Source organism: Mus caroli, unplaced genomic scaffold (assembly GCF_978045245.1).
Source record: "Mus caroli unplaced genomic scaffold, Mus_caroli_1 scaffold_1, whole genome shotgun sequence".
In the NCBI taxonomy this organism is placed as follows: Eukaryota; Metazoa; Chordata; class Mammalia; order Rodentia; family Muridae; genus Mus; species Mus caroli.
The window spans coordinates 115919402-115928872 of NW_028227256.1; the positions used below are offsets into that span (position 1 = coordinate 115919402).

At 57.6% G+C, this 9471-nt stretch overlaps 1 protein-coding gene across 1 annotated transcript; it reads right to left on the reverse strand.

The window, feature by feature from the left end:
• Window positions 1-354: 354 nt before the first annotated feature.
• On the reverse strand, window positions 355-5911 carry Inhbb (inhibin subunit beta B). The gene is made up of 2 exons (XM_021161480.3): window positions 5391-5911; window positions 355-2983 (listed from the first exon to the last, which is right to left on the reverse strand). Exons 1-2 carry the CDS (start codon window positions 5848-5850, stop codon window positions 2208-2210), a joined length of 1236 nt encoding a protein of 411 aa, XP_021017139.1. The 5' UTR covers window positions 5851-5911; the 3' UTR covers window positions 355-2207.
• Between the last annotated feature and the right edge of the window lie 3560 nt (window positions 5912-9471).

A 9471-nucleotide genomic window follows, 5' to 3' on the forward strand; every position in this document is an offset into this window, starting at 1 on the left:
TTCTCTCTCTCTATGTGGGACCCTGGGCTCGAACTCAGGTCGTCATCGAGGTTGGCGTCAAGTCCCACAGTACTTTTGAAAAACCGAGAGATCCAGCTTGGGAACACCAGCAGAACATAACTAGTTGGGGACTGGAACGGTAAACAAATTTGTAATTCGCTAATTTGCTAATTGCCTTTCAGCTGGTCTTCTGCCATCTCTTCTAGCTTCTGTGTGACATATGTGTCAGGCGAGGGCTCTGAGAGTGTAGGGAACAGGCCGTGGGGACTTCTGGCATCGGAACTGGACACCTGGACCAAACCCCTCCTCCCAGCTGCCCACTGCCCCAGACATCACACAAGGCAGGAAGCCCGTGGCACTCCATCTTTTATTGTCTTAAACTGTACACGAACGTAAAATACTTAAGACAGCCAGTCTGTGGGGGGAAATTGTTTGGTTTTAAGTTATTATGAAACAGAACCTAAGGAGGGCTTTATTAAATAAACTAAAGATGAGGACTTACAGTACACACCTCCACTCCACCAGTCATTTATTTTACTCTACCTTCTGGGTGTGTACGGACAGAAAAGACACATCAACTGAATAAAAAAAAAATCATTTATACCCTGAAACACTGGCAGGCCACTCGAAGGATTGTTTAGAACATCTACCTCATAGAAGATGGCCTCACCATCTAATAAAAATTAAAACTGATCCGCTGGCCTCTTTGGTTCCAAAATTATGTATAATACATTTAACTGTATTCATTTTTCTGCAGCTATAAAAATAACTTTTTTTTTCAAATGGCAGTTTCTGACTAACCATGCAACTAGATCAGTGCAAACATTGAAAGCAATCATTCGCTTAGAAAAGAAGCAAAAGATTTCAAGTATAAAAATATAAAAGAGTCGTACGAGTCCAGTTTCGCCTAGTGTGGGTCAACCCTTTAAATTGCATAGTTCACGTGGCACTTGGACATCCACGAGGACAGCCACGTCAGCTCTCGCCCCAGGGCCACTTCTGGACACACGTAGACCTGCAAGTGCTATTGTGGTGTGCATTCACGCAGGACCGCAAGTGCATTGTGGAGCAGGCGGGAGGGCAAGTGAACTGGGCAGGGGACATGTCCACAGACAACCCTGAAGCCAGGGCTCACCCTCATGGACAACTTCTGCAAAGCAACCAAAAGCTCTCCCTCTCTCTCCAAGCCCAGCTGAGCAGCTCCTCAGAACAGCCTCACTCTGCCACTGCCTCCCCTAGTCTCTCCCCTTTGCCAGTGGCCCTCCCTGCCCCTCTAAGCACAACACCAGGAGGAAGTCCCCAGCAAAGGGCACTGATTGCAACATTTTTCTTTCCTTCTCACTTCGAATCGTTTGGCCTTTCCGCTTCAAAGGCCATAGCTGATAGGCTCTTTTCAATTCTGCAACTGGTACCAGTGATCTGTCAGTTGTTGGAGATGAATTTAAAGCATAAAATTAAGACCCTTCTTCTCTCCCTCCCCCAACACCCCTGAAAACAAACACACACATACACACATATATAAGTCACATGGGGGACGCAAGTGACAGACCATCAAAGGGTCACTGTCCCTGCTCCATGGTTTTTGACAGACAAGTCCCTCCTGGGCTACTTGCCCTCTCCGAGAACAGGGGTGGCACAGCTCTGCTGACCTCAAAGCATGGAGGATGCCAGGCAGGGAGTGAGCAGGCAGGACTGTGCCAGGCGCTTCCTTGAAGAACCTGGGACAAGTCAGGGACACATGGCCCTCCACCCGCCTGCGCTCCCACCCTGCTTTTCCTCTTGGTGGCTCTCTGGCTCACTCTCTCTGTGTCCTCTGTCTTTGTGTGCTTTTATGTGTGCTCAGAAGGCGCAATTCAGAGTGCCCGGCCAGCTGGTGGGAATGGTGGCTGCTCACCCCATTCTTTCCGACTGACAGGCATTGGTGCCATTTGTCACTGCATCCGTTTGCTGGTATCCCGGAGGCTGCTGTGTGGGTGGCAGACTGCATGAGTCTGGCTTTGCGTGTCTATGTGTGCAGTTAGGAGTTTCTCGTGTCACAGAGGGATTCTCCCTCTGGTCCTGACTGGTTTTCTACAAAGCGGGAGAACATTATTTCAGGCCTCACCCCGGTACTCTTCACGGCCCAATGGAACAACCACACTCAGCCCACCTGCCTCTCCTGCTCCCTCAAAGACCCATTGGCCTGTGCTCCGCCCCCGTTGCCTCTGTCAGGCGCAGCCACACTCCTCCACGATCATGTTGGGCACGTCCCGCTTGACAATGTTGTACTCGTCATCAAAGTAGAGCATGGACATGGAGCTCAGCTTGGTAGGGATGCAGCAAGAGTTCACGGGCCCAGGGTTCAGGCCACGCATGCGGTACTGGTTCACCACGGCCGTGTGGAAGGAGGAGGCTGAGCCAGGGACCCCGGCCAGATAGGCCGGACAGCTGCCCTCACAGTAGTTCCCGTAGTAGCCAGTGGGCGCAATGATCCAGTCGTTCCAGCCGATGAGCCGAAAGTCGATGAAGAACTGTTGCCTGCAACAGAGGCTGGTCCGCCCATCACACTCTAGGCCCCGTTTGCGGATGCGATGTCTGCTATCGCCCAGGCGAGCCTGCACCACAACAAAGGGCCTGTGTGACTCCTCACCGGGGTCCACGAACACAGGCACCACGGCCAGCTCCTGGCAGCTGTCACACTGCACATCCAGGTTAAGGCGTCTCTCTCCTCGCTCAAACAAGGCCTGGATGGCCTCTGTGATGGGGAAGGTATGCCAGCCGCTACGTTTCAGGTCCACCTTCTTCTCCACCACGTTCCACCTGTCTCCGTGACCCTGTTCTTGGAAGTACACCTTGACCCGTACCTTCCTCCTGCTGCCCTTCTCCAGGACATAGGGGAGCAGTTTCAGGTACAGCCACAGGCTGGCCTGCACCACGAATAGGTTCTGGTTGCCTTCGTTAGAGACGAAGAAGTACAGGCGGACCCGGGAGGAGGCGAGGCCATCTGTGGAGACGGGGAAGAACAGGCCAAGTTAATTCCTGGAGAACACAAGGCAATGGGGAATGGACTTTGCTGTGTGAGGTTGGAATGAACATTCGCCACAGCTGGAAATTGTTACTGACCAGAAATACCATTCCTGGGGCCCAGGTTTCTGCCATGACCTGCCAGAGGCAGAAGAAGCACTTCCCATTGAGAAAACAGGTCCAGGGTGGAGCCAGAAGGTCCAGACCTATAAAAATCCTGCCTCACCTCTCCCAGGCCAGGGCTCCCTGGAGATCGGATTGTCTGGCCTCAAAGTTCAACTTGTCAGGAGGCCAAAATCTTAACACGTTGTTATGGGTCTCTGAAAACAAAACTAAGATTGCAGGGAGGATTTGGGGGCAGGTTATTTAAATGGGGCTTTTTCTTCTTCATCGTCTTCTTTCTGGTTAACTTGGAGCATTGCGAAACCAAGCTGAGCCACCTACAGCCTCTTTCCAATGTTTACCTAAGCATGATCTGACCCAAGTCTCAGTGGGACCTCCACTGCAAACAGGCAAGTTTCTGACATACAAGTGTGCATCCTCCACGCTGCAAAGGGCAGCAGCCCCTGTTTCCAAGGAGTTCCAAGGGACAGGACAGGCAGCCTTGAAAACTCAAGGTCCGATCCTTTGACCAGACCCTGACTCCCAGAAGGCAGCAGCTGGAGATCTCAAAGGTGGTGGTGGGGTTGTTAGTCATATCAATAATTCAGTACAGCCAGAAGAATAGTTCCGCCAGATGAGAAATTATGTCCCTTTCTCACAGTACATTCCATCAGCCCTTCCCTCTGATGGTCTCTACCTATTCAGCAGACATGGCTGATGCTATCACACCTCCCACCAAGCCCCCTGCCCTAGCCCCTTCCTCAGCTCTCACTGGCTCCTCTAATAACACTGACGTCTGACTTTGAAAAGGGGGAAACTGCAGCCTTAAAAGCTGCTCTTGGCCGATCTGCCTGTGACCTGAATCTGTTATTTATAAGTTAAAGAGCTGGCTCCGTGAATCGGACCAGAAATATAACAGCCCCCGCTGTCATTTTGTGCCACCGGGACCAAAAGGCCTCTCGACCTTCCCGAGTCACGTTTCCCTTCTGGGCCCCAATGCACCTTTTAATCCAAGCCCTCTAATTGCATGTCGAGCTTTCCCTGACTCTGGCGGACAGCTAAAATGGCAATGTATTTCTTTCTAAGCACAAACCGGCCTTGATTGTCTCTGCCTTTCTCCACACCCGGCCATGCAAAACTTTTCATCCCTTTTTATCCCCCGCAGCAGCACAGGCAGGGTCTGCCCGATGCCTGGGAGAGTAGAGGGGCATTCGCAGCCAGGAGCATAGCTGATCCCCCCTCCTCTTCCCAGGCTCCCTGCTTGTCCCCCACCCTGACTACATCGGGCTTCCCCCTCTGCGACCTTCTCTGCAGTCCCCTCTGCACAAATGGGGCTGAGCTCTCAGCACAAAAGCCAGCCTGGCTCATTCAAGTCCTGAAAAGGACAGCGATGTCTAAACACTTACACCGTTTCTGCCCGGGAAATTTTCCTCCTTTTTAAACTTCCCAAAGATTTTTTTCTTTTCTTTTTTTCTGAATTTTATATTTAGATAGTGGACAGAGATTTGCAACACGGGGCCTGGGAGGACATTGCAGAAAGGAATCCCACTCTTTGTTAACTACAAACTCTGCCCCTCTTCCCTGGACCGGAGAGGGCTGCGGCTGCTGCCAGGCAAGCCTAAAGGCATGAGGCTGTTCCTGAGCCGCTTCTTTGCGTAAATGATGGACCTGTTGAGAAGCTGCCTTCCGCCGACTCTGGTGCCCACACAATCGGAAGGGAGGTTGCCTAGCTCTCCCCACCAATGCTTCAGCAATCCTGGCAAGCCCATGCCGCCGGGCGACGCAAGCGGCCCCGGGAGCCTCTCTCTCTCTCTCTCTCTCTCTCTCTCTCTCTCTCCCTCTCCTCTCCTGCCCACGTATATCAACAAGCACACACATCTCCATCTCTACACTGCTAAGCCTACACTCGGATCGTGGGAAACAAAAACATTAAGCAATCTCTAAGCAAGTGCCCGCAGAGCCAGGGCTGCGCGCATCTGCCGGGAGGGGGACGCGCGCCCAGAGGCGCTGGGGCCCAATTCCCGTGAGCCAGGATGAAGGGCAGGGTGCTTCCCAGTTGCTGCGGGGAAAGGGAAGCCGCAAAGGATCTGTAGTCTGGGCGCGCAGTATAGAAAAGGACCACCACCCTGGGAAGCGCGCAAGGCCACCGCAGAACAGCTCTGCCCGGAGCATAAATGCCCTCGGGGTGTGCGGGCTGCAGAGGTGGTGAAGGCAGCAGGGCTTCCTAGGAGAAGGAAAAAGGGAGGGAACGCGGCCGCCTCTAGCTTCCCTGTGGCCGAACCCACCTGTCTCTGCAAAGCTGATGATCTCGGAGACGCGCTCCTGGCCGTCGGCGCCCGGGCTGGCGTGGCCGTCGAGGTGCGGGATCTCCACGCGGCCGTCCTCGCGCACCTTGCCAGCGTGCAGCTTGCGCAGGGCCGTGACCATGGCGGCCTTGGGGACAGCGTGCGTGATGTTGGGCCGGCCCCGCAACTGCAGGCGGCTCAAGATGTGTCTCTTCACCGCCTCCAGGAAGTCACCGTCCACACGGCCCAGCTCCTCCGGCCGCCGGAAGCCGCCGCCGCCGCCGCCGCACGACGTACAGGTGTCCTGCGAGCCACCCGGAGCTCCGGGTGGCGGGGGCGGAGGCGGCGCAGCGGGCGACGGCGGGGGTGTGGGAGAGCCCCAGGCCTCAGGTCCCAACCAGCCGGCCACCAGGAGCAGAAGGCAGGCAGCCCCCAACGCCCGACCGGGCAGCCCGTCCATGGTGCGCCGCTGGCGACGAGGGCGCCCGCCGCGAGGCGAGGCAAAGCGAGCTCAGGGCCGGGCTCCGGGCTCCGGGCGCACCGCCCCGCCCCGCCCCCGCCCGGGCCTCCGCCCGCCCGCCTGCCGGGAGCGCCGCCGCCGGCTCGCAGGGGGAGGGGGCCGGCCGGGCCGCGGGGGTTCCCGCGCGGCCGAGAAGGGGCGCCGCGGGGACCAGAAGGGAGCGCGGGCAGGAGGGGGGGGGGGACCGCCGGGTCAGTGGCGCGCTGACGACTCGGGGCGCCTAGGCATCTGCAGCCTGCCCATCCTCTCCGCGTCGAGGGCCACCGCAGCCCCCCGATCGGGGTGAAGCGAAAGCGAGGAGCGGCGGCAGCGGAGCTGGCACGGTGGCTTGGCTCGGCCGGGTTGGAAAGGTGGAGGGAAGAGGCAGCAGCGGACGCAAGTCGCTCTGGAGACTGAAGCGAAGGTGCCGGAGACCCCGGGCGCGGCGCTGCGGAGGGCGCTGCGGCTGGGGCCCCGCGACCGCACCTGAGCGCCTCGCCCTGTCGCTGCTCGCAGCGAGGACACGGCCGCCCGAGGCAGCGGCGGTGATGGGCAGGTCCTTCTCCCCTGCTCCGGGCCGGCGGGAGGAGAGAGAGCTGTGCGGGGGAGCGCCGCTGCGCGGGCCCCTCTTACAGGAGGCGCCGAGCCCTCCTGGGCGGCGGGCCCTGCAGTCCTCCCAGCGCGTCACCCCGCAAAGTTGTCTCCAGGCTCCCCCGGGCGCCGCATCCACGGGCGGGCGAGCCGCGGCGCGCTTCTCCTGGGCCTCTGCTCCTCCCTGCTTCCCTGTGCCTGGCCGCCTGAGCGGGCCGGCCGGGGCGGCAGAGGAGGGAAAGGCGGTGGCAGGGCCCTTCTCGCTGCTGTCTCTTCTGCCTGCCGCGGCAGTGGCGGCCAAAAGTCTCTCTGTGTCCCCGGGATCGAGTGCCCTGGCTCGCGTTCCCACTGGCACACACCGCAGGGCCAGGGAGAGAGCGAGTCGGCGGTGGCGGTGGCAGCAGCGTCCCCGCGCCCAGCCGTGGCTCGGAGTGCAGAGCGCGCCCGAGGAGTTCTTCGCTTTGCCTTCTCTTCCTTTCCACTCCCTGTTCTTTTTTTCCCGAGGGGTAAAAAAGCCGCACAATCTCCGTATGTGCGCGCGCGTTGAGATAGACGTTGGCAGGAAAAAAAGGGGGGGAGGGGGGAGTGTCGTCCGGGCCGTGCGGGAGGAGACGGTCCGCGCCTCCCTGCTCGGGCGTCCCGGGGGCGGAGGGGGAGGCGGATTCTGCAGGTCGCTGCTGCCTGATCCTCCTCCCACCCCCTCTTCTCTCCGCTCTTTCCCTTTCTGCCTTGGCGAGGAGGGGCAAGGAGGCTCTCTCCTCCCTGCCCCCCCCTACCCGCGATGCCAGGCCACTTTTGCTACCTCGAAACTTTCCCACCACGTGAGTGCTCCAGACCCTCGCCCCATGGGGCGATGGATAAATGGCACCGACACGCTTCTGGTGTAGGATCAGTGTGCTTCTGGACACCCCTTACTCAGGGCCACAAAAGCCGCCCCCGCCCCCGTCTCAAATTGTCGCCTTTCACAACCAGGACGGGCGACCCTCTCTCGCCGCAGCTTCCCCTAGAGCCTCCAAGGGACGATCTTTCGCTATCCAATCTGGAAGGTGGGGGTGGGGAGTAAGTTCGAATGCAGCAGAGAAGAGGTGCGGCTGGCGATGCCACCCTCGGGCTGCAGCGCCCTCTTCTAGCGTCCGAGGCCGCCGTCCCACTGGGCGATGGGTTAACCCCCTGGGCTTAGAAGAGCAGGGGAAGCGGCGGCCGCTGGAGGCTTGGCCAGCTCTGCTGTAGTTGGCCCGAGGGTCTACCTGCATTGTTTGGGAATCCATCTTTGAGGACCCAAGGTCTTGCTCAGGGCTTGCCAGACTGTTGGGGGTCTCTCCACTGTCCCATTCGTGTCTTGTCACACTTGGCCTCAGACAAACCCAGATTCTAATGAAGGGCTCAGGTACTACCGGATTTGAATCCAGTCCAACCTCACCTTGCCCTGCCTCTTTCTCAGCTGTAAAGGGGCACTGTGATACCTGCACCATACTGGTTCTTTGGGAGGTCCAAACAGACTAAACCAACCTCGCAGAAGCGGATATAAAGATGGTTCTGGGATGCTCTTCTGGCTGCCAGTAATGGGTGGGAGTCTGACTCCCAGTACTGACTAGAGAACTGCAAATGTACCCTCTTCTTTCTGTCTCTTTTCCCGACCCTACCTGGGTCTGGGACAACAATGCCCACGGGGCACAGTTCCCAGAGACCGGAACACACTGCCTCCAAACAGCCCCCATCCCCACCCCACCCCCGCTTCCCAGGATGCTTACCCACAATAGGCTCACCTAACGACAGGCAAGACTGAGAGGTAGACGCGTGGATGGTTCTCTTTGGAATCGGGACAACCCTCCCTAAAGACACCTCAGACTTGGGGAGGGGGCTCGTTCCACCAACATTCATTGCTTCCCAACTTCCCAAGGCAACCTACTCTGTGGACCTTAGCCAGAACAGCAGTTCCGCGGAAGCACGAAAGTCTGGGAGCAGAGCGCCCCCTCTCTCCCTGTAGGAGGAACAGACCAGAAGTCTGCGGGGCAAAACTAGGGCGGGTCTAACTTAACCAACTCTAAGTCTGAAGCAGGACCCCCTCTCCTTCCCGCCCCCGCAGAATCCAGACGATAATAGCCCTTCTGCCCTTAGGAGACCCATTCTTTGCTGTTCCTGTCCTGTGTCCTTCCCCCCGCCCTTTCAGGGTCCAGTGAGCCCTTGGGCAGCTAGGAGATGCTCCTGGCAGCCTGGGACTGTCCAACCTGAATATGGTCCTGAGCCTACCTGTCCCACCTCAGGCTTTTGTGTATACCTTCGCTCCAGGCACAATACACAATCTGACCCTCTGGCTCATTCTGTAAGCAGAACCACCCACTATTTGACTAATTCATCCTTGGTCTTTAAGATTTAGCCCAGTCTTCCTCCTGGGTGAAGCCCTCACTGGCCCTCTATGCCCCCGGGAAGTGATTTATCTAATTAGGTAGGTGCCCAATGCCTGGCTGGCTGCCTCATTGCCTGACTTAGCTCCAGCACAGGGGCTAGGTCTCACCGGCTCTGTCTAGTGCCAGACCTGACAGATGACCAGGGAGGGCTTAGGGAAGGAACGACTGATGAATGAAGGAGAGAAGTCATTAAGCCAATGAAAGGTTTAATGCCCCCTTCCCCTCCCCCCAGCTCCAGTCTGACCTATGCAGATACAGTCTTTCTCACCAGCCTTGGCTGGGCTGGACAGAGCTATAGAAAAAAAGAAAAAGGGAGGGGATGGACAGTAGCTGTTTGCCTTCGGGAACTTGAAGCAAATCTGCCTGTTGACCTGGCACCAAAGAGGCAAAAGCCACCCTGTCCTTGCTGGTGGGAGGAGGGTCCACACTTCCAGCCCTGCTGCTAGTCAACTGCCGGGAGGGAACTGGGTCAAGGGTAGTCAGAAACCATCTGCTGGAGAAGCTGGGATTATCCTGCCCTCTGCTGATCCCCCAGCCCACAGGAGCTGAGGGTGTAAATTGAGTTCTTCCAGATCATCTTGTG